Source organism: Pocillopora verrucosa, chromosome 13, assembly GCF_036669915.1.
Source record: "Pocillopora verrucosa isolate sample1 chromosome 13, ASM3666991v2, whole genome shotgun sequence".
In the NCBI taxonomy this organism is placed as follows: domain Eukaryota; kingdom Metazoa; phylum Cnidaria; class Anthozoa; order Scleractinia; family Pocilloporidae; genus Pocillopora; species Pocillopora verrucosa.
This window is the reverse complement of record NC_089324.1, coordinates 15,417,917-15,444,720: the sequence shown is the minus strand read 5'-3', so window position 1 is coordinate 15,444,720 and position 26,804 is coordinate 15,417,917. Positions and strand designations below refer to the sequence as shown.

General features: G+C 38.1%; 3 protein-coding genes and 1 long non-coding RNA gene across 4 annotated transcripts in view; 3 read left to right on the top strand and 1 right to left on the bottom strand.

Annotated features, from left to right (window-relative positions):
- Window positions 1–26,804, bottom strand: part of LOC131783675 (uncharacterized) — a 205,270-nt gene that overhangs the window by 446 nt on the left and 178,020 nt on the right. The window lies entirely within an intron of this gene.
- On the top strand, window positions 7,725–8,699 carry LOC131775227 (adenosine receptor A2a-like). Its single transcript, XM_059091328.2, has one exon. The coding sequence runs from the start codon at window positions 7,725–7,727 to the stop codon at window positions 8,697–8,699; it is 975 nt and encodes a 324-aa protein (XP_058947311.2).
- On the top strand, window positions 13,274–18,884 carry LOC131773278 (tetratricopeptide repeat protein 28-like). The gene is made up of 2 exons (XM_059089274.2): window positions 13,274–13,337; window positions 13,825–18,884. The coding sequence occupies exon 2, from the start codon at window positions 13,894–13,896 to the stop codon at window positions 17,137–17,139; it is 3,246 nt and encodes a 1,081-aa protein (XP_058945257.2). The 5' UTR covers window positions 13,274–13,337; window positions 13,825–13,893; the 3' UTR covers window positions 17,140–18,884.
- On the top strand, window positions 24,398–25,711 carry LOC136277676 (uncharacterized). Its single transcript, XR_010715962.1, has 3 exons — window positions 24,398–24,522; window positions 25,373–25,530; window positions 25,608–25,711. It is a non-coding gene; the product is annotated as an uncharacterized lncRNA (long non-coding RNA).

The following is a 26,804-nucleotide window of genomic DNA, read 5'->3' as shown; positions in this document are numbered from 1 at the left end:
TCTTTCTATTTTAATAAAACATAATCACTTTGAAAGCTTCAACATTCCCTCCTTTCTCCTCGAGCAACCCACAGGCATTTGATCTTCATCCGAGCCAAAGAGGGTGGGCGGGGGGGGGGGGGGGGGAGGGGGTTTAACCCTGCCTGACTTGCGTTAGGGAATTTGAATAAAAACTGTCACATCTAATTTCCAGTAGAGTACAAGTGTTAATTATCATTGAATATGGAGGTGTTTAAGGCAGATAGTGCACCTTCACTAACAAATGTCTCAGAAGAAATAAGGTTTCAAGGTCTAGGTTTTACGGCTTGGTCAATTAGTTTTTAAAGCTTGATCAATTAGTTGAAAGTGAAATTGCTAATTATTTCGCCTTTTACATAAGATTGTGTGGGGCATTTGAACATTTTATTAATTTTGCCCAGGGAATAGGAATTTTAGGAAACCTATCTCCAAAATCCTCATCTCCAGGGATTTGCCTCAAGTTGAGTGATGCTTAATTCTCATCATTATTCTTACCCATGTTGTCACCTACATTGTTAGCATCATCATAACTATTGAAAATCTGCAGATTTGAAATCTCCAGATCTTGGCAGCTCTGACTATACACGAATAATTATTAACTACGACCACAGACTTTGACACCCATTTTTAAATTTTTTTTCGAATTATTTTATTTTTTCTTTGCAGCCACAGCTGATGTTTATAGGAATGAGGGTAATGAGGCCTTCAAGAAAGGAGATTTCATCAATGCTATTCATTTTTACACCAAAGGAATTAAAATGAGCTGCAATGACAAAGAACTGAAGGCCAAACTGCACAACAACAGGGCAATCGCACATTCTAAACTTGGTAAGATGATGAGAGCTTTAATATGCATTTTTTTACTATTTTGAAGCTATTGAGTTGTCAGTAGTAGTTTTCTGAAAAAGGTGATAATTTGAATGCATGCCCGGAAAATTTTACATCTTATCTTGGCCTTTCAAATATACAAAGAAGTAACCTCTTACCCCAGATATCAATGAGCATCAAAAGGTTTTTCCCAAAATTATAGTAATGGTAGTTGGTTTGCAACATGTATGGTTAATCAGAGATATTTATTTCAATAACAGGAAATCACCAGGATTCACTAAGGGATGCAGAAGCAGCCATTGAGTTAAATCCAACTTTCCTTAAGGCAATTGTGAGAGGTTAGATATGGTAGCTGTACTATAATAATAATAATAAAAAAAGAACTCAACACTCTAAGGTTAAATGAGGTTAAATGGATTTCAATCTTGTCTCAATGGACTTTAATTAAGAGGTCGAGACCACCCTGATGTACGTTTGAATCTTGCTCTTGACTGCTACGCCATTACTTACATTAATCATGATGAGAATATTATTTTGAACGGGATGAAGAACTCAATGCGGAATGCAAAGAAAAATTTCAGCATGAATATTTTAGTTCCTTAAGTTCAATGAGTCACAGGTGTCAGATATGTTAAGAGCGTGTCCACGAGAGCACCGGAGAGTCGTGCTACATGCCATCTCACCGATTTCAATGAAACTTTGCCAGTTTAAAGGGTCTACCCCAAAACTCAAAAAGACAAACTGGTTTCTGTTTTGGTTTTTTTTCCGGGGGTAGATAGACCACCCCCCCGGTTTTTCTTGGTTTTCACCAAGGAAATCGCTTCAAATAGGTATAATGTATGAAGCTCTCACCGCGATGGTATTCAACTGATTACTTTGAGGATTTGCACACATATTTTTTATATCCTTTGTTAATGTCTGCTGCGAGTATCAGTCAGTTTGATTGATAACTTGTCAATCAACAGAGGCAAATATACGGCAGTGTTTTTAGACTTTTCGATTTATCCAAATATTTGACAACTTTGAGGTCAAATATCTCCCATTGCCAGAAAGCTACAACACTAATCTTAATTACCCTTTATAACCCATCATTTCATCTCTGAAAATCATCAAAAAACTATTTGGGTACTACCGTATTTTTGTTTTGGATGCCTTTTAAAATCTGCGACTGTGACAAGTTTCTCTTAACTACACCTGTCACGCAATTCTTGCTCTAGGCGGTCACTTGACAAAATAAACCTACATTTTTTAGTTCTTTATACAAGATGATTGATCAAGAAAGGTTAAAAATGTTAAAAACTTTCGAGATTTTTTGTAGGAATGGAAAATTTCACGTTTAGAGAGATGCATGTAAACGAAAAATCAATGGGAAAATCGTAGCGTTTCTTTCTTCAGTCGTTTATTACTTTGAAGATTTGCTAAAATCAGCAGATATGGCTTTTGTACGGCACAAAACATTCATTAGACTATAATATGATTGTTAATCATCATCATTGCTCATTTTAGGAGATTTTAAAGTCACATGCTGCGTGTTGGTTGATATTACCAATTTTTCCAGTGTGCTACAACTTCGGCTTTTACAGACGAGAAATTCTGCGCTCTCGCTCGAGAGCAAATATCAATAGTTCTATCGGACTAAAAACTGTGCTTCTATCCTGAAAATAAAATTCAAATAGTGTTGACGTTGTCACTTACCGCCATCGAACATTTACATGCAGAACTCCGCTAAGCTAACATCTGTTGTGTGACCCGAAGACTCTCCGTAGGAATTATTCAAGCGCGTTGTTCGTGCTATCTGCTAGATAACAATTTCAAAATAATCTGCAGCTCACTATGATTATTTACCTGCTTCGATCGTAAAATATCTGCATATTTTTCAAGCATTCTACTTCTACAAATAAATCTACATCTCTCTAGATCGAGTGTCGTCGGCGTTTAATTGCGTGACTTGTAAAATTTTCAAATAAGAATGAGCCAGCAGTAATTTGACGAGTAGGCTTCCTGCAAATATCCCTTGATGAAATCCCAAGACATAGCCAGTTGTTTTCGTGAGCAAAGACAATAAATGTGAAAGAAAAGTGAGATGCAAATGCCTTTTTTTTTTGTTTTAGCTTAATAGCAGCTGTACCCTCTCCTGCAGTCTTCGTCTAAATTTTGAAAGGTCCCTCCTTATCTTCTGCCTTATTCGATCAATTTCGAATTCTGAAGCTAGATCATCGGCATCGGCCTCTCCGTCCTCATTCATATTTACAGAGGAGGACCTCATCAATAAACCTCTTTTTGTTACGGCAGATAACCGGCTGAAGTATCGAGCGATTTGCTGCTGTATCAACCGGTGAGCATCACTGCACGAACTGAGAAAGTAAAAACTTGTATTTATCTCCCACGCGTTTCGTCTTACAATAGTAGACTTCATCAAGGATTTTTTCAAGTAGGGTAAATAAGCTTGCTCATATACAAATAGTAAATAAGTTGTCTCTTTGCTATTGAAGCCAGTGGATAGAATTCGCCAGGTGCGCCTACGGTGTTATACGTGCGTGACATTTTCCAGACGTTACATGTACGAGTACGTGATCCGTTTGAGGGTCACAGATTTAGGGTAAATATTTCACCCCTCAACATCACGCAATGTCTCTAGTTTATAGAGGTCTTAGAACGTTTCATTATATGGAGTTGCCTTCTGCGGGTAGAAGGCTACAAGCGAATTTCTCAGGCGTAATTGCCTTTGATTTCTTAATTGATGTTGTCGCAAACCTAGTTTTTGGGAGTCACAAGACAAAAAAAAAACTTATCAGGACCTAGTTTCGTGTTCTAATGGAAATAAATAGCAAATAAAAACACATTTTCTTGAGAAATAAAGTCACAAATGACGGGGGTTCTCTGAAACAAATAGTGATAGAAAAGGATTTCAGTTCTGGTCAATATTGACTTTTCCCGGCCTACTTCCAAGTCTGAGTGAACGCACTGAGGGAATAAAAAAACATTAATGTGTGGTAATGCAAGCAAGAGAATAAAAATCCAAATAAAGAAAAAGGAGAAAACATAGGAACCCGGATAACTTTCGAGTCAGACCTACAAACCTAAGCCCGACACCACCCAGAGAAACTCGAAAGAATCCTGTATATGAACTAGCTCGCACGTGCACACAGGAAAGGCCATGACAATCAGCGAAAATAATAGCAAATGCAAATGATATTTGCAGTCAAATAAGATAACAGAAGAATTAAGAACTTTTTAGAAGTATCTTCTTGAAAAAAAAAGATGAACAATTTTTACTTCTCATGAAAAGTCACGCAGTAACCCTACAAATACTATTTCTATACGTGGAATTTCTTGATGGTGGAAAGTGGAAAAAACATTTTCCAGTCTTATTTTCTGGAAACATGGCGTAGTTAATGAATTTATGGGGCTATTGATATTTCCCATCAAATAAGGGGGGCAGAGTTTCCCGTCATTCGCGGTATGGAAAAGCCGAAGTTGTTACACTCGGGAACTTGTACGTCAACAAGCAGGCGACATGTGACTTTAAAATCTCCTCTCCTGTTACAGTTTCCTTATTGTTAATTGTGCGATAATGATAATAGACGATCAAAGTATAGGCTAATGAATGTTTTGTTCTGTACCCTATGTCCTGTTTTTTAGCAAATCTTGAAAGTAATAAACGACTGAAGAAAGAAACGCAACGATTTTCCCATTCATTTTTCGTCAACATGCATCTCTCTAAACGTGAAATTTTCCATTCCTACAAAAAATCTCGAAAGTTTTTAACATTTTTAACCTTTCTTGATCAATCATCTTGTATAAAGAACTAAAAAATGTAGGTTTATTTTGTCAAGTGACCGCCTAGAGCAAGAATTGCGTGACAGGTGTAGTTGAGAGAAACTTGTCACAATGGCAGATTTTAGAAGGTATCCAAGACAAAAATACGGTGGTGCCCAAAGATTTTTTTGATTATTTTCAGAGATGAAATGATGGGTTATAAAGGGTAATTAAGATTAGTCTTGTAGCTTTCTGGCAATGGGAGATATTTAACCTCAAAGTTGTAAAATATTTAGATGAATCGAAAAGTCTAAAAATACAGTCGTATACTTGCCTCTGTTGATTGACAAGCCGTCAATCAAACTGACTGATATTCGCGGCGGCCATTAGCTAAGCATGTAAAAATATGTGTGCAAATCCTCAAAGTAATCAATTAAATACCATCGCAGTGAGAGCTTCATATATTTTACCTATTTGAAGCGATTTCAGTAGTGAAACCCAAGAAAAACCAGGGGGTGGTCTATCTCCCCACGGAAAAAACCAAAACAGAAACCAGTCTGTTTTTTTTAGTTTTGGGGTAGAGCCTTTAAACTGACAAAGTTTCGTTGAAATCGGTGAGATGGCATGTAGCACGACCGCCCGGTGCTCTCGTGGACACGCTCTTAAGTCACTATCTAACTGTTTAAGTTAGGCTCCCTGTGCGTGTTTGCACACTCTTTTTTAATTTCAGATGGTCGTAATGGATAATAGTGCTTTTCCTTCATTTTTCTAATAAAATCTTCCAAGTGAGACCAACTTTTAGTAACTAATGTTCTGCCCTGTTGATCATCTCGCAATCTCTTTTCTATGTTTTATAACTTTCAACCTAGTTCTTTTCCCTACGAGTATAAACAAAAGGACGGCGGATTCGTGTAGGTTAAATGTTATGAACAGAATATAATCCATGCATGGCAACAGCTGCGTTCACATTTCATCCAAACTGGGGTAATGCTGTGTGGATATCCTCTCTCTTACTTAAGCCAACTTTAATCAAGTCTTCAATACTCATCATCTTTGAAAAACGTCACACAATATTAATATTAAGTATGTTGAACTTCTCGCCTTTTCCCAACGTATTCAGAGGGAAATCTCCCGCGGTTTTCAGCTTTTAAGAAATAACGCAAAGCGTACAATTCATAACTTAAAATCTTGCTTCAGCTTTAATAGAATAATAGCAGTTTTACCGATGCAAATCTGTGGTGATAGTTTGTGCCGGATGCGGGTCATTTGTGCAAACTCGAGTGTTTGGATGATGCTATAAATGGAAATCGATTTAATGGCGTCGTCGGTAAATTGCGTAAGAGGATTAAACACCTTCTGTTGCTCAACGGAAAACGTCGGTGGAGATGAACCTTGATAAGATACGTTGAGTGACTCACTCTGCGGGCTTTGTAAAGTTTAATATGGAAATCACGCTCAAGCTACCACTATTCCGTATGTATTCCCATTTTATAAACTATGCATAATATAAGAGGAAAGTTGACAATAACAATACAGTGGTAAGCTATAAATAGTCTGATAGGAAAACAATAAAGCACTCTTAGCTAATTTTAATCAGTAATTCAGATAGTTGAGTTCATTTAACTACATACAAACGAATTGCTTCCATCACAAAGCCAACCTGTTTATTTCTTAATTCTCTTAAATACACACATAATGTCATCTTTGTCAGTTAAACACGGCTTGTCATATCTTAGTTACCACTCGTTGCCGCTTTCAATATTGCGATGTAATTGTTTCCGACAAATTTCTTAAACGATAACAATACCCAGGCTTACAATATCAATAATTAAACAACTTATTTGGCGATGCAGTGAAACATGCCTTCCTTATCAACGGAAGTTAAGTCCTTGTGGATCGGCCCGAATAATGAGCTAATAACAATTACTCATTCCTCCTTTTATCATGCAATATAATTCCAAATGTTAGAGAAACAATCATTTGATGGTTCGATTTCCCATGACAAATTGAAATAGAACCTATCTCGCATTTTCTCGTTCAATATTTGCCCGTAAATAACTCTCGTACAGCTGACATGAACAGCATCTCGATTTCCTCGCTTTTTGCCCGCGCAGTCAGAAGGGAAGTCACTCACGGTTTAAACTTTCTAGAAATAACGCAACGCGTATGACTTTTGAAAATCTTTAGTAAATCGTTTTTATATAAAAAAGCAGCAGCATGGGTTAGCTAAATCATATCAACATCTAAGAAGCCTAAACAAATTTATTGAGGAAGTCAACTTTTAAAATGATGTATCAGAAGTATGGGAGAAATTTTCTATTTCTTTTACTTCATTGTGGCCATCGCAGGTGCTGATCACAGCAGACTTGATGAGGCATACATTATTTAAAACTTTGTATAACTAGGAATGCTAGAGCTGCCTTAACTCCGTTTTTGTCTACTTATTTAGCTCTTTATATCACAACTATGGTGACAGGCACCATTAATTTCTCGGCGTACATTCCTTCCACAAGTTACAAAATTTCCATAACAACTCCGAAAGCGTGTCAGTTTAACGTCTGGTGAAAGGACGTTTTTTTTTCCTGCTATGAACTTATTGAGTTCTGTATTATGACAGTTCTACTTTTCTAAGGACAGAAACAGACAGAAACAGCAGCCTTTGTATGAAATGGACAAAAGTGGCGGTTTTAATTTGACTTTTCAGTTATAGAACAAAAAAATTCCCCATTTATTTCGTGTTGAATGGTATGAGTGACTATCTCGGTTCGCTTAGACGCGAGCAACATAACATCGTGATAATTATATTAACAGTTTCTGTTAATTTCAAAAGAGTGAAAAATTATTGTACATGAATAGGTTTTAAAAAACGTCCAATAAAAATTGTTTGAAAGTCGTTTTTACAGATGATATGACATTCAGCTTTGGGGCTCCAAGTGTTAGGCACCTTTATTCTCTATTTTGTGATTTAAATATTTAGTTAAACATTCCCATCTGTCATAGTGTTATTTAACCTTTTCTCTTAAAAATCGCGTATGCATAACATTATCCCGTAAAGGGCAGTACAACATCCTGTTTGTCTAAGGTTCCCATCTTTCATTCAAGAGAAACGAGTTGACATCATGAACGATTTCTATTGCAACAAGTCTTTCCAATATTATCCCTCCAACGCCGATTTCAAAGATCTTCGGCCAACCATCATCACAAACTGTATCTTCAACAGTTTTCTTACTCACACCGCCGTCGTGTTGAACATTGCGATAATCTACGCGATAAACAAAGCTGCTTCGATTGCAAAACCTTTAAAAACGCTTCTTCTGCACCTCGCCTTTTCTGATGTGGCTGTCGGTTTATTTGGCCAACCAATCTACATTTCTCTTCTTGTCAAGTGGTTACGAATGGAGAATCCAAACTGTAACGCCTACCGAATCCTAAGTATTTCTGGCGCTTTATTCTCCCTTGCTTCATGCGTAGGTATTCTGGTTGTAAGTATGGAAAGATTCTTAGCTGTTCATCTTCACCTTAGATACCAAGAGCTTGTGACTCACAAGCGTGTTGTTTCTATGGTGATCTCCATATGGGTGTACAGTACATTTGTTTCTTCAGTGATATTGTGGGGGCTGCGTAGCACTCGAGATGCCATTGGTTTAGCTAGTGCAACTATTGGCTTTATTCTCACATTTGTATTATATATCAAGATTTATCTAACTGTCCGAAGGCACAAGAATCAGATCCAGTCCATGCAAATACGAGAGGAAGCTCAGTCAGATGAGATGAAGAAATTTGCTGCCCTCATTAAATCTACAATTAGTATTTTCTACGTAAATCTCGTGTTTGCTATTTGTCATCTGCCTTTTCAAATTTGCTCGGTTGGTTTTAGAATCTATGGCTCGAGCACTACTTTGAAAAAATTTTATCTATTCTCTCTGACCCTCATCTTTCTTAATTCATCACTGAACCCTGTTATCTACTGTTGGAAGATGAGACAAGTTCGACACACTATCATAGACATACTTCGCAAGATATCTCGGAGCAGAAGTCAGCCACACCGCCTAATTTTCAATCGGTCTTCAAGGGCCGTTCCTGATAATTACTGAACGCCTTTCTTTGTACTGCGTGACAGATTTTATGACATTCAAGTTTCAGGCTACTAAGTGTATGGCATCATTAATGTCTGTTTTATAATTACAAAACTAGTTAACATTCCGAACTTTTAAAATGTTGACTTAAGCCATACTTTTCAAAATGGTGTATACCTTTGTATGAAGTTAACAACAATCGAGCTCTATTGAGCTTAGGATCACCACGTTTATGAAAGGATAGCTAAAGGGTAATAATTTAAGAAGGTAGAGTCAGTGATCCAATCGTGTCAAATTTCCAAACAAAACAAATACCGTAAACACTAGCATAACAATATGTAGCGATCTGAAGTTCCCAGTTTTCACTCAAGAGGTAACGAGCTCAAATCTTTGCAGTATTATCCCTCCAGTCGACACCAGGGACCTTCTTTCAACCATGATAGCCGACTTTATTTTTAACAGTTTTCTAACTTATACCGCCATCATATTGAACGTTGTGACAATCTTCGTCATACACAAAACTTCAACAACTGCAAAAGTAGTTGAACCTTTCCTTTCTGATGAGGCTTGCGGTTTATTTGGGCAACCATTTTACACTTCACTTCTTGTTAAGTGGTTACAGATGGAGAATCTAAGGTGTAACGCTTATCTGATGCTGAGTATTTCTGGAGTTACATTTATAACTGCATCGCCGCCTGGGGGATGTGAAGCACTCATGATGCCATTGGCGTAGTTAGTGCAACTGTTGGCTTCATTGCCACGTTAATTCATATTCCACATCAGGATATAACAAATTGTACATCACATGCATATCATTTGTTATGCGTTTTTTCAAATTTGCTCGGCTGATCATCAGATTCTATGGCTCAAGTATCGCTCTGAAAAAACTTTTTCGCCTTTGAGAGACTCTGATCTTTCTTAATTCATCTTTAAACCCGGTCATTTATTGTTGGAGGATGAGACACATTCGACGAGGCATCATAGACGTACTATGGAACTTGTCTCGCGAGAGACATCCATGCCGCTGTAATTACAATCGGTCGTCCAATGTTGTCCTTGCTGATAACTGAACTCTTGCGTGAGACTAACATGAACTGTGTGCAAATTTTTTTCAGCGGGTAAAAGGTGACAAACCCAAGAGTATCTACCCGTAAGATACTGAAGCCAAACAACGATGGTATACAAATTATTAATCGGGAAAGATGGAATTCAAGTGAACAGTAATGCTAGATTTATTTTCGATATGGACAGTGAAGTGAAATTGTTTTTGATAAAAATAAAAGTAGAAGCAGGCACATCATTTTCTATATCAACTTTTAGATAAATTTTTGATAGCGGAATACAACCAATCGAACAGGGCACTTGAGAGCTTTGAACGAGGAATTAAACTCGATGTAGGGCTCCTTAATCTCCTGCTCGTCCCCCTTTGCTCCGCCGAATTGTTTGTCAAATTTGTTGTAGAGAGACAAGCGCAAAAAGATAGGCTCCCTCTGCGTGTTTGCACACTCTTTTCTAATTTCAGATGGTCGCAAAGGATAATAGTGCTTTTCCTTCATTTTTCTAATAAAATCTTCCAAGTGAGACCAACTTTTAGTAACTAATGTTCTGCACTGTTGATCATCGCGCAATCTCTCTTCTATGTTTTATAACTTTCAACCTAGTTCTTTTCCCTACGAGTATAAACAAAAGGACAGCAGATTCGTGTAGGTTAAAAACAGAATATAATCCATGCATGGCAACAGCTGTGTTCACATTTCATCCAAACTGGGGTAATGCTGTGTGGATATCCTCTCTCTTACTTAAGCCAACTTTAATCAAGTCTCCAATACTCATCATCTTTGAAAAACGTCACACAATATTAATATTAAGTATGTTGAACTTCTCGCCTTTTCCCAACGTATTCAGAGGGAAATCGCCCGCGGTTTTCAGCTTTTTAGAAATAACGCAAAGCGTACAATTCATAACTTAAAATCTTGCGTCATCTTTAATAGAATAATAGCAGTTTTATCGATGCAAATCTGTGGTGATAGTTTGTGCCGGATGCGGGTCATTTGTGCAAACTCGAGTGTTTGGATGATGCCATATATGGAAATCGATTTTTTATGGCGTCGTCGGTAAATTGCGTAAGAGGATTAAACACCTTCTGTTGCTAAACGGAAAACGTCGGTGGAGATGAACCTTGATAAGATGCGTTGAGTGACTCACTCTGCGGGCTTTGTAAAGTTTAATATGGAAATCACGCTCAAGCTACCACTCTTCCGTATGTATTCCCATTTTATAAACTATGCACAATATAAGAGGAAAGTTGACAATAACAATACAGTGGTAAGCTATAAATAGTCTGATAGGAAAACAATAAAGCACTCTTAGCTAATTTTAATCAGTAATTCAGATAGTTGAGTTCATTTAACTACATACAAACGAATTGCTTCCATCACAAAGACAACCTGTTTATTTCTTAATTCTCTTAAATACACACATAATGTCATCTTTGTCAGTTAAACACGGCTTGTCATATCTTAGTCACCATTCGTCGCCGCTTTCAATATTGCGATATAATTGTTTCCGACAAAGATCTTAAACAATAACAATAGCCTGGCTTACAATATCAATAATTCAACAACTTATTTGGCGATGCAGTGAAGCATGCCTTCCTTATCAACGGAAGTTAAGTCCTTGTGGATCTGCCCGAATAATGAGCTAATAACAATTACTCATTCCTCCTTTTGTCATGCAATATAATTCCCAATGTTAGAGAAACAATCATTTGATGGTTCGATTTCCCATGACAAATTGAAGTAGAACCTATCTCGCATTTTCTCGTTCAATATTTGCCCGTAAATAACTCTCGTACAGCTGACATGAACAGCATCTCGATTTCCTCGCTTTTTGCCCGCGCATTCAGAAGGGAAGTCACCCACGGTTTAAAACTTTCTAGAAATAACGCAAAGCGTATGACTTTTGAAAATCTTTAGTAAATCGTTTTTATATAAAAAAGCAGCAGTATGGGTTAGCTAAATCATATCAACATCTAAGAAGCCTAAACAAATTTATTGAGGTAGTCAACTTTTAAAATGATGTATCAGAAGTATGGGAGAAATTTTCTATTTCTTTTACTTCATTGTGGCCACCGCAGGTGCTGATCACAGCAGACTTGATGAGGCATACATTATTTAAAACTTTGTATAACTAGGAATGCTAGAGCTGCCTTAACTCCGTTTTTGTCTACGTATTTAGGTTTTTTTTTTCACAACTATGGTAACAGGCACCATTAATTTCTTGGCGTACATTCCTTCCACAAGTTACAAAATTTCCATAACAACTCCGAAAGCGTGTCAGTTTAACGTCTGGTGAAAGGACATTTTTTTTTCCTGCTATGAACTTATTGAGTTCTATATTATGACAGTTCTACTTTTCTAAGGACAGAAACAGATAGAAACAGCAGCCTTTGTATGAAATGGACAAAAGTGGCGGTTTTAATTTGACTTTTCAGCTATAGAACAAAAAAATTCCCCATTTCGGCGTAGGCCGAATTGGGGAATTTTTTTTTGTCGTGTTGAATGGTGTGAGTGACTGTCTCGGTTCGCTTAGACGCGAGCAACATAATATCGTGATAGGTATATTAACAGTTTGTGTTAATTTCAAAAGAGTGAAAAATTATTGTGCATGAATAAGTTTAAAAAAACGTCCAATAAAAATTGTTTTGAAAGTCGTTTTTACAGATGATTGACATTCAGCTTTGGGGCTCCAAGTGTTAGGCACCTTTATTCTCTATTTTGTGATTTAAATATTTAGTTAAACATTCCCATCTGTCATAGTGTTATTTAACCTTGTCTCTTAAAAATCGCGTATGCATAACATTATCCCGTAAAGGGAAGTACAACATCCTGTTTGTCTAAGGTTCCCATCTTTCATTCAAGAGAAACGAGTTGACATCATGAACGATTTCTATTGCAACAAGTCTTTCCAATATTATCCCTCCAACGCCGATTTCAAAGATCTTCGGCCAACCATCATCACAAACTGTATCTTCAACAGTTTTCTTACTCACACCGCCGTCGTGTTGAACATTGCGATAATCTACGCGATAAACAAAGCTGCTTCGATTGCAAAACCTTTAAAAACGCTTCTTCTGCACCTCGCCTTTTCTGATGTGGCTGTCGGTTTATTTCTAGCTGTTTTAGAAAAAACTAAGGATTAGGACTTACCTAACTCTTAGTGTTTTTGTGGGAGTTGTTGGTCCCAATTTAAGTGTTCTTAGAAGTTTCAGTTGTCTGTAAAGCTAAATAAATCTAACTGAAACCTAATAGGGCCTGTTTATTTGGCCAACCAATCTACATTTCTCTTCTTGTCAAGTGGTTACGAATGGAGAATCCAAACTGTAACGCCTACCGAATCCTAAGTATTTCTGGCGCTTTATTCTCACTTGCTTCATGCGTACGTGTTTATTCTTTTCTGTTTTAGTTTCTTTGTTTTGTTTTGTTTTGTTTTTTTTTTCTTCTGGTCTGTAATGATTTCAATGGTTTCAGGTTCTTTTCTCAGAATTGAGCTACAGTAATAGTATGCTTCTTTGTGTTGTTGCCTACAGGAGCCGCTGCTTGTGTTGAATTGAAGAGATTTGAAGAAGCAATCACTTGGTGTGATAAGGGACTAGCTGTATCCTTTGAAAGAATCGTTCATTTTTAACCGTGGGTATAAAAAAAAAAAGTTTCCATAATTTGATGTTTCAAGGGAGAAAATACCAAGAAGGGTATTAATTATGATGGGAACTTGTCAGCCCATATACTTTAAGTTTGTGTGATTAATAATATAGGAGACGTTATAACCTCATGACTTATTAATGAAATTACTCCTTTTAGCCAATTTGACTTAGTTCTACTATCCATGCCAATAACTGTTACATTAGTTTAAATCACCCTTTAATTTCCAGACCAAATTTGTCTAGAAACGATAATAACAAAGTAGTTTGCATTTAAAAAGCAGCAATGTTTTTATCATAACAAGGTCACCCTTTATCATCCCTCTTGTTCAGAGGCTTGGGAACCAAGCACGTAAATGTTAAAATGGACTATTACATATCAATATGATCAGAAACATAATCTTTTTTGTTTTTTCCACATTTTTTACCCTTAACATAAAAAAGATTGACAAAAACCATAGGATCTTGTTGTCATTAAGACTTCAGTCTGTCAGTGAAGTGGGAGATAGGTCCATGGAGGAAAAAGATCCTATTAGTCATGACCATGGTAGTGCAAGTTCAGGTGATGTCAAGAAAGTCATAGATCTCTATAATCGGGGAGAAGAAACCATAGAGTACCTCAACCTATATCTTAAAAAAGCTAAAGAAGTAGGAGACAAGCATGGGGAGGGTAACGCTTATGGCAGTCTTGGCAATGCTTATCACCGTCTGGGTGATTTCAAAACAGCCATAGAGTACCACAACCTAAATCTAAAAATAGCTAAAGAAGTAGGAGACAAACATGGGGAGGGTAACGCTTATGGCAGTCTTGGCAATGCTTATGACAGTCTGGGTGATTTCAAAAAAGCCATAGAGTACCACAACCTACATCTTAAAATAGCTAAAGATAAAGGAGACAAGCATGGGGAGGGTGCTGCTTATGGCAATCTTGGCAATGCTTATATTAGTCTGGGTGATTTCAAAAAAGCCATAGAGTACCACAACCTGCATCTTAAAATAGCTAAAGAAGTAGGAGACAAGCATGGGGAGGGTAACGCTTATGGCAATCTTGGCAATGCTTATCGCAGTCTGGGTGATTTCAAAAAAGCCATAGAGTTCCACAACCTAAATCTTAAAATAGCTAAAGAAGTAGGAGACAAGCGTGGGGAGGGTAACGCTTATGGCAATCTTGGCAATGCTTATCACCGTCTGAGTGATTTCAAAAAAGCCATAGAGTACCACAACCTACATCTTAAAATAGCTAAAGAAGTAGGAGACAAGCATGGGGAGGGTAACGCTTATGGCAATCTTGGCAATGCTTATCACAGTCTGGGTGATTTCAAAACAGCCATAGAGTACCACAACCTGCATCTTAAAATAGCTAAAGAAGTAGGAGACAAGCATGGGGAGGGTAACGCTTATGGCAATCTTGGCAATGCTTCTCACAGTCTGGGTGATTTCAAAAAAGCCATAGAGTACCACAACCTACATCTTAAAATAGCTAAAGAAGTAGGAGACAAGCATGGGGAGGGTCACGCTTATGGCAGTCTTGGCAATGCTTATGACAGTCTGGGTGATTTCAAAAAAGCCATAGAGTACCACAACCTGCATCTTAAAATAGCTAAAGAAGTAGGAGACAAGCATGGGGAGGGTGCTGCTTATGGCAATCTTGGCAATGCTTATGACAGTCTGGGTGATTTCAAAAAAGCCATAGAGTACCACAACCTGCATCTTAAAATAGCTAAAGAAGTAGGAGACAAGCATGGGGAGGGTAACGCTTATGGCAATCTTGGCAATGCTTATCACAGTCTGGGTGATTTAAAAAAAGCCATAGAGTACCACAACCTAAATCTTAAAATAGCTAAAGAAGTAGGAAACAAGCATGGGGAGGGTAACGCTTATGGCAATCTTGGCAATGCTTATCACAGTCTGGGTGATTTCAAAACAGCCATAGAGTACCACAACCTACATCTTAAAATAGCTAAAGAAGTAGGAGACAAGCATGGGGAGGGTGGTGCTTATGGCAATCTTGGCATTGCTTATAAGAGTCTGGGTGATTTCAAAAAAGCCATAGAGTATTACAACCTAAATCTTAAAATAGCTAAAGAAGTAGGAGACAAGCATGGGGAGGGTGCTGCTTATGGCAATCTTGGCAATGCTTATCTCTGTCTGGGTGATTTCAAAAAAGCCATAGAGTACCACAACCTAGCTCTTAAAATAGCTAAAGAAGTAGGAGACAAATACCTTGAGGCAATGGCCTACTTTTCACTAGGATGCGTTTTTGAGTTGCAAGGTGGACTGCCAAAAGCCGTTGAACATTATCAAGCTAGCGTAAACTTATTCGATTCCTTGAGAGTACTTCTAAAATCTAAAGATGAGTGGAAAGTTAATTTTCGAAATCAGCATCAAATGGCGTATACGGGTTTGTGGAGAGTTCTCGTAGAACAAGGTAATGTAGATGAAGCCTTATTTGTTGCTGAGAAAGGGCGAGCTCAAGCTCTGACCGACCTCATGGAATCCAGTTTTTGTGGTGGAACTAGTCACCATAAGGGAGAAGATGAAGATTTCACAGTTTTAAAAAACGTTCCATCAAACACTGTCTTTCAGGCAGTGGAGGAAGCTAACGTCAATCTTTGGGTTGTTTCCGAAGGAAAACAAGTTCGGTTAAGACAAAGTAAACTCAAAGGTTTTGTTTCAGAGAATAGTGGATCTAGCCAGTCCTTTGAGTCGTTCATGCTCGGTGTCTATACACAACTTGGTGTTCGTTCTAATGTGAGATGCGAGAACCGATCTTTAGATGCTTTGAGGGAGGGCCCTTCAAAAGTGGATGAGAAAACCAAAGAAGCCAACCCTCAACCTCACATCCAACAAGACGGATGCTTGAGCACTTTGTATGATATCGTTATGAAGCCGGTGGCTGAATTGATTGAAGGGGATGAGCTACTCATTATTCCTGATGGACCCCTGTGGATCGCTCCTTACGCTGCATTGAAGGATGGTAATTCTAAATACCTGTGTGAATCGTTCACAATCCGAGTCGCTCCATCGTTAGCAAGTCTTAGACTCATTGCCGATTGCCCAGAAGATTATCACAAAAGCAGTGGTGCGTTACTAGTAGGAGATCCGTGGGTATCCGAGGTTACTAACAGCGAGGGAAAGAAAGTCTTGGAGCAGCTTGAGTATGCTGAAAAAGAAGTAGAAATGATCGGAAAAATTCTGAATATCACGCCAATCACTGGCAGACAGGCCACCAAACGTGAGGTGTTGAAAAGACTCAGTTCCGTTTCTTTAGTTCACTTTGCGGCACACGGTTGTCCGGAAACTGGCGAAATTGCTCTTACACCTGACCTAGACCGAATATCTACGGTGCCTACGGAGAAGGAGGATTACATTTTAACGATTCGAGATGTGTTGAATGTTCAACTTCGCGCCAAACTTGTTGTGCTCAGTTGCTGCCACAGTGGTCGGGGCGAGATCAAGGCTGAAGGTGTGGTTGGCATTGCGCGAGCTTTTATGGGGGCTGGCGCTCGGTCTGTTGTGGTGTCCCTGTGGGCGATTGATGACGAGGCTACTCTCCAGTTCATGAAATGCTTTTATCAACACCTTGCAGAAGGTAAACCAACAAGCAAGTCACTGAACCTGGCCATGAAAAGCCTCAGAGAATCAAATGAGTTCCACGAAATCAAATACTGGGCGCCCTTTATGCTGATTGGAGATGACCTCACGTTTGACCTGATGGCAAAGGAAAGAGAAAATTTGAATAGAAAATCAAATAAATGAGAAAATCTTTTTTTTTTCATCTCAAAAGAATGAAGTTGGAACTTGGAAGGTTTAAATGTTTCTCTATGTTAAACAATTTTTGGCTATTTTTCTTTACTTTTTATTTTTTTGTTTAATGGAACTTGAGATGTGCAACTTTACTATGGTGAAGAAATAAACCAGTCTATTTCATTATATTTTGATCAGTGGAATTGTCATTTTTTGTTACCTTAACAAATTTAAATGCTTGCGAAGAGAAAGAAATGCAACAAGGCCTCTGTTATGAACGAGGTTTCCATTTCCACCAACATGTCACTCGGCTCTGTTCCTGTATTACAATCAGTTGTATGGAAAATAATTTAAAGGTTATTTCTTTTACCCAACCAGGGGCTTTTCCACCGGATTTTAATTACCTTTATGCTCTAAGCTTTTGATAAGCAAAGAAACAATTCGTCATTTGCAAAAGTTGGCGAATTTTTATTTCCAAAACTTTAATATAATATGTATGTCAATTGAATATGTGAATTGATCTCAGACCGTTTTCAACATCATAAATTACTTTGTTACAATTTACCTTCATCTTTACAAAAAAATTTGATGACCATTTTCAACTCAATCCATTTTAATGCAATCTACTTCTGTCAGTGCCAAGATTGCCATTCTAAACTTAATTTGAAGAAGTAAACATCAGAGATGATGTTATTAAATTTACTAACCATATGTTAGAGACATAACACCTACTTTTAGGGGTGTAGCCAGCCTCTATTCCCGTAGGCCCGGCCTACAATTGTTTTCTGCCCGCTTGACTTTAACTTAAAGATAATATGACTCTTGCAAATGTTGAAACAAAAACTGAAATTTGTGAGGGAAGAGGCTTACATTTAGTCAAAAAGCTGGCTACAACCCTGTTTTCAATCAAACGAGTCTGGCCAATTTTTGTCCGTTTTACCAAACACTTTTCCGTTCGTTTTAAAGAACGACGACAGAGAGGCTAAAAGTTGTCCATGTAATCTAAACTAGGAAAGAGGGACGCAGAGTTCACTATAATTAAAGTTTCCATAGGTGTGACTTTTATTGTATGTGACATGGAATTTGTTGTTTCCAGTACGACAATATTTACGCTCATAAATGAGAGAAGCAGTTAACGTAAGCCATGTAGTCCTCATTGGGAATTATTTTGGTGAAAAGGCTCATTAATTAATGTAAACCTAGTGCGTATTTGAATTCGCTCAGGGCTTCAGGATAAAACTTCTAATTGTTGAAAATCACCTCTTGAATTTTTTTCATCGCTTTAAATTTACCTCAGCATGACTTGAGGATGTCTGATAATATGCGTGGTTGAATATAATGTAACTAGGATTTTAAAGACATGCTGGGACAGTTTCAACTAAACATGGTTTGTACAATGTCAGTGTATTTCGTGTGAAGTGTTTTGATGCTTTTTTTTTAAGTTGAAGATAATTGTTCATTTACCTTAGTTTATATTGATTAACTCATGAACTCCCAAGTTCTGAAGAAAAATTCTCCCAACTGATAAGAGTGTGTTTCTCTTTGCTGCCGCTTGTTCCGAGAATTCGATGTAACATTATGTTTCTAGGAAAAGATTATCCTCCAGTTTGGATTTTCTCTAATTGTTATTGACTCCATGTTTGTCAGTGTATTAATACCGTGAGGAGAATTTAAATTGTGATCAGTCTTGGGAGTAAATGGGTTCATTTTAGCGTCTCCGTTTAGCGCGTATTTTACTTAATGCCTTGAACGATTTAATGCAGTTTCTATTGTACTTATATATTTTTTTACTTCTTTGTGTAAGAGAAATATACAGTGTATAAAATACAAAGCTGCGTTGATTTACATTGTCTGTCTCCATATTCTTAGGATGCACGTAAGATGTAGAGAAAGCAGATCCTATGGGGACTTCAATACTTGTTTTGACCCGCGCACCAAGTTGATAATGTGTGCAGCTAACAGTGTACTATCATTCCATGTTTCAAGCCCCCGCCCACTTAACAAAAGTGCGTCATCTCTTCGATTGTGTCTCTTTTAATGTCTCTATCGTTCCCCGTATTGCCACACGGTTTTTGAACGCCAACGGACGTGTTCATACTGTTACATATCTGCGCCTTTTTTTATCTTTTTCCTCACACAAGTTTTTACACCTTTTCACAATTGCGCATCCTTTTTTTTTTCTCCTTCCTCTGGTTCCTTCCCTTTTTTTTTTTTTTTCATCGCAATTTTCTTTTATTCCCATCTTTACGCGCACCTCTTTTATCGCCCTCAACTTTTTTCTTCTGCGCTTCCTAGGGCGCGACTATCTCCTGTCGGTTTCAGTTTTCACTCGTCTCAATCTTCGCGCAACGTCAGGCTTCTTACAACTTATATACCTCGTTACTCCCCCATAGTAGTTATCATTCGTATTATGCCTACTTTGGGATAGTGTCCTCTTAAAGTCATCTCTAGTAAAGTCTCAGGTTTCCTTTCGATTGATTCCCAGTCCACAGGGTGCCAGTGCTTGCTCTCCTCACTCCTCTCATCATAATAGCAGTTATAAAGCGGAAGAGCTCCCTCCAAGTCTCGGCGACACAATCGGTGCATTTAGTTGGAAACGAATCCCTCAATGTCCAACTTAAGTGCCACTCTCGCTAAGAGCGGTCCTCTCGACTTCCCGTCGGAAAAAAGTTTTCTTTTATTTTTTGCCCATGAAAAGGGTTTAGGACACATGTTTCAAGAATAGTTTAGTTTTTCTCCAATTCTCTTTTTTTGCCTCGCCACAAGCCAAAAATCATTTTTGGCCAGACCACCCCTGTGAACAGCGATCGAAAATTTCAATTTCAAAGATTTTGTCTAGCGCGCAGCGACTGCAACAATGTAGCTCACGGAATTCTATCTTACTACAAGTTACAAGATGTATTCCGTTAGTTCACAGACAAAATATGGAAACTTCAGCTGAAATATTTTTCATACCAGCGTGATCAGAGGAGACCCTGCTCTTCGACCTTAATTTGCATATCAAAAATTCACTACTTTGTACGAAAGAATTCTCAAAATGCAGGCGTTAATCGGGCCGAAAAAGCGTATCAGTGCATAGTCTATACACCAATGAGGTCACGGATTGCCTCAAACCCGCGGGTATATCTCTAGCTTCCATCCACCAACTTCTTAAAAACAACGCAAATCCATGTGTTTGCTCAATTGCGCTCGTGTCAAAGATCCTTCGCATGATTCTTGGAATTGACCAAGATCTCCTTTTGACAGTTCAAACTTCGCTCGTTTATCTTCTACGTTAAGGATTTAAGGTTTTCGCAGCAAGTGAATGGCGATTAGATGCCGAGTTGTCCTAAAACGTTGCGTAATCCAAAGCCACTCCAATCTTTGCTTTCCATGATTCAAGTAAATCTTTTTAAAAGTTAAAATTCTCATTAAAATGTAATTCAGTCCATTTTAATAACTTTCGATTCGAATTTGTTACACTAACTAATTTTAGTTTCAATTTGTAGAACCCGCGAAACAGGCCATATGGCATGGGGAAAAATTTGCACAATCACGTCACGCAATATATCAAACTGGGTTTGTCAAGTTGATTTTGATGGTCGCAGGGAAATGTCGAGTTTGTCGCTCAAAACCGTTGTGGTCCATAAGAACGTAACATCATTAGTGATGGAAAAAAATCTGCGGAAAGGAGGGTTAGTTCATCGGGTTCCGTATACTAAATCTCGGGAGAAACTGCAAGAATTATTTCAGAGTGTATGCGTGTTGTTTTGTAAATATAAACACTGCAACCTATTTTAACTTGTTTTTGTGTCCTTTCAAACAACGAGATATGTCTGTTATGACCAGAGTGCCAAACTTTATTCTTTAATTTTGATCTTCTCCACACTGTGCATAAATCATGACCTGATATTTCAACGTAAATTATCGAGAAGGCGCCTTCCGATTACCTTTGTCTACTTTGTAAGTCACGCAAGCGCGCAAGCGTTACGACCGATCACGTTTACGCAACGTTTTAGGACAACTCGGCATCTAATCGCTATTCACTAGCTGTGAAAACCTAAAATCCTTAACGTAGAAGATAAACGAACGAAGTTTGAACTGTCAAAAGGAGATCTTGGTCAATTCCATGAATCATGCAAATGATCTTTGACACGAGCGCAATTGAGCAAACACATGGATTTGCGTTGTTTTTAAGAAGTTGGTGGATGGAAGCTAGAGATATACCCGCGGGTTTGAGGCAATCCGTGACCTCATTGGTGTATAAACTATGCACTGATATGCTTTTTCGGCCCGATTAACGCCTGCATTTTGAGAATTCTTTCGTACAAAGTAGTGAATTTTTGATATGCAAATCAAGGTCGAAGAGCAGGGTCTCCTCTGATCACGCTGGTATGAAAAATATTTCAGCTGAAGTTTCCATATTTTGTCTGTGAACTAACTGAATACATCTTGTAACTTGTAGCAAGATAGAATTCCGTGATTATTAATTCGATTATTCGATTATTAAACTCCATGTCTCCTCGAATACACACTCCTATATGCCCCTCTTCCCCGTCCCTATACATCCCTGTACTGCAAGTTTTATCATCATACAGCACAATACAGCATTATACCCCTGAGTAGCACTGTAAATCCGTAAAATGCATTAACTAGACAACACTTCACAACAATATGTACCCCTAGATAGCACTATGCTTCCCTATACTGAATTTTAAATCACCATACAGCGCTATATGGCTGTAAAATATTTGTCCGCGGTCATTTTCTCGAATTTTCTGTTCCAAGATGCGGAAACTGTGAGCTTCGAGGAACAGATAATATCCAAGGACAAATATCCGTACATATTTTCGCGCAAAAGAGACGCTACTGCCTTTTTTTATCCTTCGAATATTTTGCAACGCACGTGAAAAATGTTAATGAACAGCTTACTGAATTGAATACTCGATGAAAACCTCTGCGTCGTTTAAAGAAAACACAGCATTTTCGCAGTCATGACTCGTCTGACGTGAAGATACAGAGATCGAGAGTTGATTACGGCCTCAAGTTTCAAACTCGTAAAAGTGGGAAATATGTCTTGAATTCTTGGGTTGGACTCAAAAAGTCTGAAACAAAATCATTCATGATCATCGTTATCAATTCTGAATAACTTAAATTCGATCCACGTTTACTTTAGATTATAAATTTTACTCCCATTTTGCCAGTTATACAAAGAAATCAAGACACTGTGCAATACCCACAACAAGACACAGCTACAGTGTTGTGAATCTCCATCCCCATCTTCAATAGAACTATGCTATCACGAAGGTAGTGCGCGTGCATTTGCATTTTAAAGTCACTTTAGCACAAAATAATGACCCGATTGGCGAGAATACAGGCTAAACACCCAACAGCGCTGGTGCTTTTTGTGTTTTGGCGTTTGCTCTCTAAAAAGCCCGAGAAAAAGTTTTCACTGTCTATTAATTTATTTATTGTTTTCATTTCTCGGGTTCTTCTTTAAAACCGGAACTCGGTTCTTAGCGACTTGTTCAAGTACTGCTCTTATTTAAGAGTGCTTATTTAACTCAGATCGAGATGCCACTATATTTTTCGACTATATCAACTCTAGGCACCCTAACATCAAGTTCATTATGGAGAAGCAGGTTAATCACAAATTACCCTTTTTAGATATCCTGATTGACAACCATGACCCCAGTTCCTCTCTAACTAGGATTTACCGCAAGAAAACTTTCACTGGGTTACTAACTAATTATTTCAGCTTCACCTCGTACTCTTACAAAGTGGGTCTCATTAAGACACTCGTTGATAGGGCTTACAAGATTAATAACACCTGGTTAGGGTTTCACGAGGACATTAACAAACTTACTGATATTCTAAAAAAGAATCTTTTCCCTGCTCATTTAATTAATCGAGAAGATTATAAACCGTTTCATTACTGGGACGAAAAACAATCATCATCCCCGGGGCTCCCCTCCTACCACTTCACCTACGTTCTACTCTAAGCTACCCTACATAGGCCACTTTTCTGCTATCACTCAAAAAAAGATCCGCCATTTTATGAAGCGCTATTGCAATGACTTGGATATCAAACTGGTTTTCTCTTCCTTCAAAATCGGTAACTTGTTTGGTGTGAACTGAAGACCCTGTCCCTGACGGGCTCCGTTCACGAGTGGTCTATAAGTATGTGCTGGTGTAATGCCTGTTACGTTGGTGAAACCTACCGGAATTTTTCCACACGTGTTAGAGAGCACTTAGTACGTGACAAGGCCTCTCACATTATCAGGCATTTGCAAGATTCTCCGCACTGTCGCGCTCTGTTTTTAGCCGATAACTTCCATGTTTTAGATCACGCTTCCACCGGTTTTCAGCTTAAGATAAAAGAGGCTATTCGTATTCAAAGAGAACAACCATCTTTGAATCAACAATTACACCATGTAAATCTAAAACTATCTTTTTAATTCTCACACTTGCATGCTTTACCTCTCTTGTTGTCCCAATTCATCTTAATTAGCATTGTTCTACTTACTATATAATTCAACTTTCAACGCTTTGTACAGTAATTAACTGAAGATGACAGAAGTTTCTGTCGAAACATGTTTTACAAACTCAAAAGTTTTGTCGCTTTCTTTAAATTCTTGACTTGCCTGCTAATGTCAAGACCCTTTAAAACACTTACCGTTTAAACACTTTCTTTCCTATGATGCTCTTAATACGCTCAATGAGCTGCCAAAATTCTCTTAGAATGCATTTTTGTTCGTGTGACAGCGGAATGTCTCTGATTCTTGAAGTCGATGTTGCCGTAGCAACTGAGACTTCTATTTCGATTCTGTTATTTCGCGAGGCAAAACAACCCATGGCATTTACAGTTTGACTGTTAAACCTAAAATGAAGATGTGTAGACACTGGCTGAATAAATTAATGAATCCAGCTGCTTTCCCTTAAGAAAGCTGTCATACGCTGTGATGATGGGTGGTGTATTAAAACTCAGACGTTATCTGTGCAAAACGTTTGTCTTTATATCGACCAACATCTTGACTTGTTGTTCACACTAACTGAAAAGGGAAAAATTCCGAATTTCTGCTTGAAAAAACTGCCGTTTGGTCGAGAAAGAGCAGATATGCCCTGTCTCCACCAAAAGCCTTGATATTAAACTTAGTGATTCGTGCATGAGTGAAAATTGGAAAATTGTTTAACATTTTGACAGACAAGAATATACTGGCAACAACTCAACACTTCAGCTATAAATTTGCATTTTGAATATGATAATTGTGTCTTTGTACTACCAGTTAAGCTTCTGAGTTGTTCCCCTGACATGTCTCGGGCCTAAAACTGTCGCCGAACAGTCTCCCTCGGCGATTGGGCCTCTAGGCATCTAACCTTTCTCTATAGTGTTGGTACATGGCATTTGATGATGAGGTATTATGAAATGTAGTTACTATTATTAATTTGCAGATTTAATTATCAGCGATATTGATGGGAAACCGCTAATTTTCAAGCACAATTTATAGCCGCAAACGCTAATCACTCGTATTTCAAACTTTACTAGAACAAACTTGACACATTGTTGAATACGGTAACTGAAAATGACAAAATTACAAACACGCGAATGAGCATAAAAAAACTTACATCGTATGAGTGAAAGTACTGGAAAACGACAAAGCGAAATAAACAAGGATACTTACAAGACGAAAGTGACCAAACCAAAGACGAAAACATGAAACCCAGAGCTAGATATGTAACGATAATTTTCGCAAACTAGACAACTAACCAAATAAATTACGCGCAACCAATATATATACGATATGCAAATAAATATAACAAGTACAAAACTGGTAACTGACAAAGGACACTAATGAAGACGAGAAAACACCAACACTAACAAAAAATGATAATACAAATTCTTGCGCCTACACAATTATAGTTCTATAAGTATAGACAATGTGCAGTTATACGCCATACTTGTGTAATTAAAAGAATTCATTTCGCGAACTTTCCTTCGTTCTTCAAACCACTAATTTTCTAATATTTATGCGGTACTTTCATAATTTATTCATTACAATTTCGTGCAAATGTAAAAGGTAGATTAAAGCTGGCTCGATCTGTCCTCATGGGACATCCGGTGAAAACGTGTGAATCATTACATTTTGGGATTTTAAATTACGCTTTGGCATTAGTTCATGTCTTGTGTGAGCAAATTTTTTTGGTTTGAGTCGACGAAATTATCTGCTGAGAACTTCTATTTACGATTTCTTGTTCAACCCGACAGAAAACAAACGAAGGAAGGAAACCGTGGAGAACACTTCTCAAGCTAAATCTTCACGCCACTAAATGATGTAAAAGGGAAGAAGAGCTCAAAAGAAACTTAGGAAAGAAAGCAGGCCAGGGACACGCTCCAGAGGTTCAAAAATGGTGACGATCTGAGTGGTAATTATAAACGACAACATGAAACATTAAATCTAACCTACCATAACTTACAACTTAGTTCTTTTTTATTTATTCAGCACTACGCTTAAAAGGAGAATTGAGAGGTATGTATCTTTGCATCATAAAGAGAGTGGCTTTCTATTCTCGAAACCCCCAGGGTTTATTGCTGCTGAAGTCTGTGCAAGGTCAGTCCAACTAACCTAAGGTGGGTATATACTCGTTGCACACCTCATGAGAAAATGATGGGACAGGGAGGGAAAATCAGGGCGTTGGCTAAATATATCGATTTCAATTTAGTTATTTTTAGATTGAAGCGGGAAGCATTGTGGTTTCTTAATTTAGTTTCTTTATTGCCAAAGTCTAAGATTAAAAGAGCCAATCTCCTCGCTGTTTGCCAATACATCAATTGTATTCACTGGCGACTGCGGCTTATTGAGAGAGGCTGAATGTTTTTCGACACGAATGCGATGCGTGACATGTGCAAGTAAAAAGAAAAACATGACAACCGTTCAAGACTGAAAACTATGAATAACACTGTCCCATTATTTTCTGTTGACGTCTCTAATGCACGCAAATCTAATAAAAGGACTGTTAAAGGGCTGTGAAAGAGATTGGACAAGTTGTTGGTAAGATAAGATCGTAGCTATTCTGAGTCACTATGACTTGAGGTGGCAAAAGTCATTTGTTTGTGCTTGTGTCATTACTTTAATAGAAGAGATTCTTCCATAGTTGAAAGGTTGAAAATATATCGATGAAAAGCAAAACAATAGTTTTCTGAATACGGAAATCCTTCGTACGCTTTAATCTTTAGTTCAGTATGTCCTATATTTGTACGGGTACTTCAAGGAATGGCGTCAAAATCCACGGTGGTCCCTCTCCTTCATCCTGGCCTTGCTCCTCCCCCTCAGTGGCCTGCAGGCGGAAGTGACCGGTATAGTTGAGACGAATGTCCTTGATAATCAGCTGCAAACAGGATAAGTGGAGATGCCCACTCTTGTAGGTGCGGTAAAGGACAACTGCAGCGGTGTCGTTGATGTTACACTCGAGGAAGGTGAACAGTAACAAAAACCATGTCCAGAGAAGGTGAAGAAATTGGTAAACACAAGATCGCTAAGGTGTTTCGCGATCGTAGTAGCCAGACGAGGTTGCGTTCACAATCTATCTCTGGGGACGCAGAGAGTTTGAACTCACATTTCCAATTCCAAGTGAGTTGAAAACGCGCGCAAATGTTTTAAGCTAATTTGACAAAGTTATTGTTCATTAAACTGAGCTAC

Excerpts from the sequence above, each read along its gene's own strand:
- LOC131775227 (XM_059091328.2), top strand. The coding sequence starts at position 7,725 with ATGAACGATTTCTATTGCAACAAGTCTTTCCAATATTATCCCTCCAAC.
- LOC131773278 (XM_059089274.2), top strand. The coding sequence starts at position 13,894 with ATGGAGGAAAAAGATCCTATTAGTCATGACCATGGTAGTGCAAGTTCA.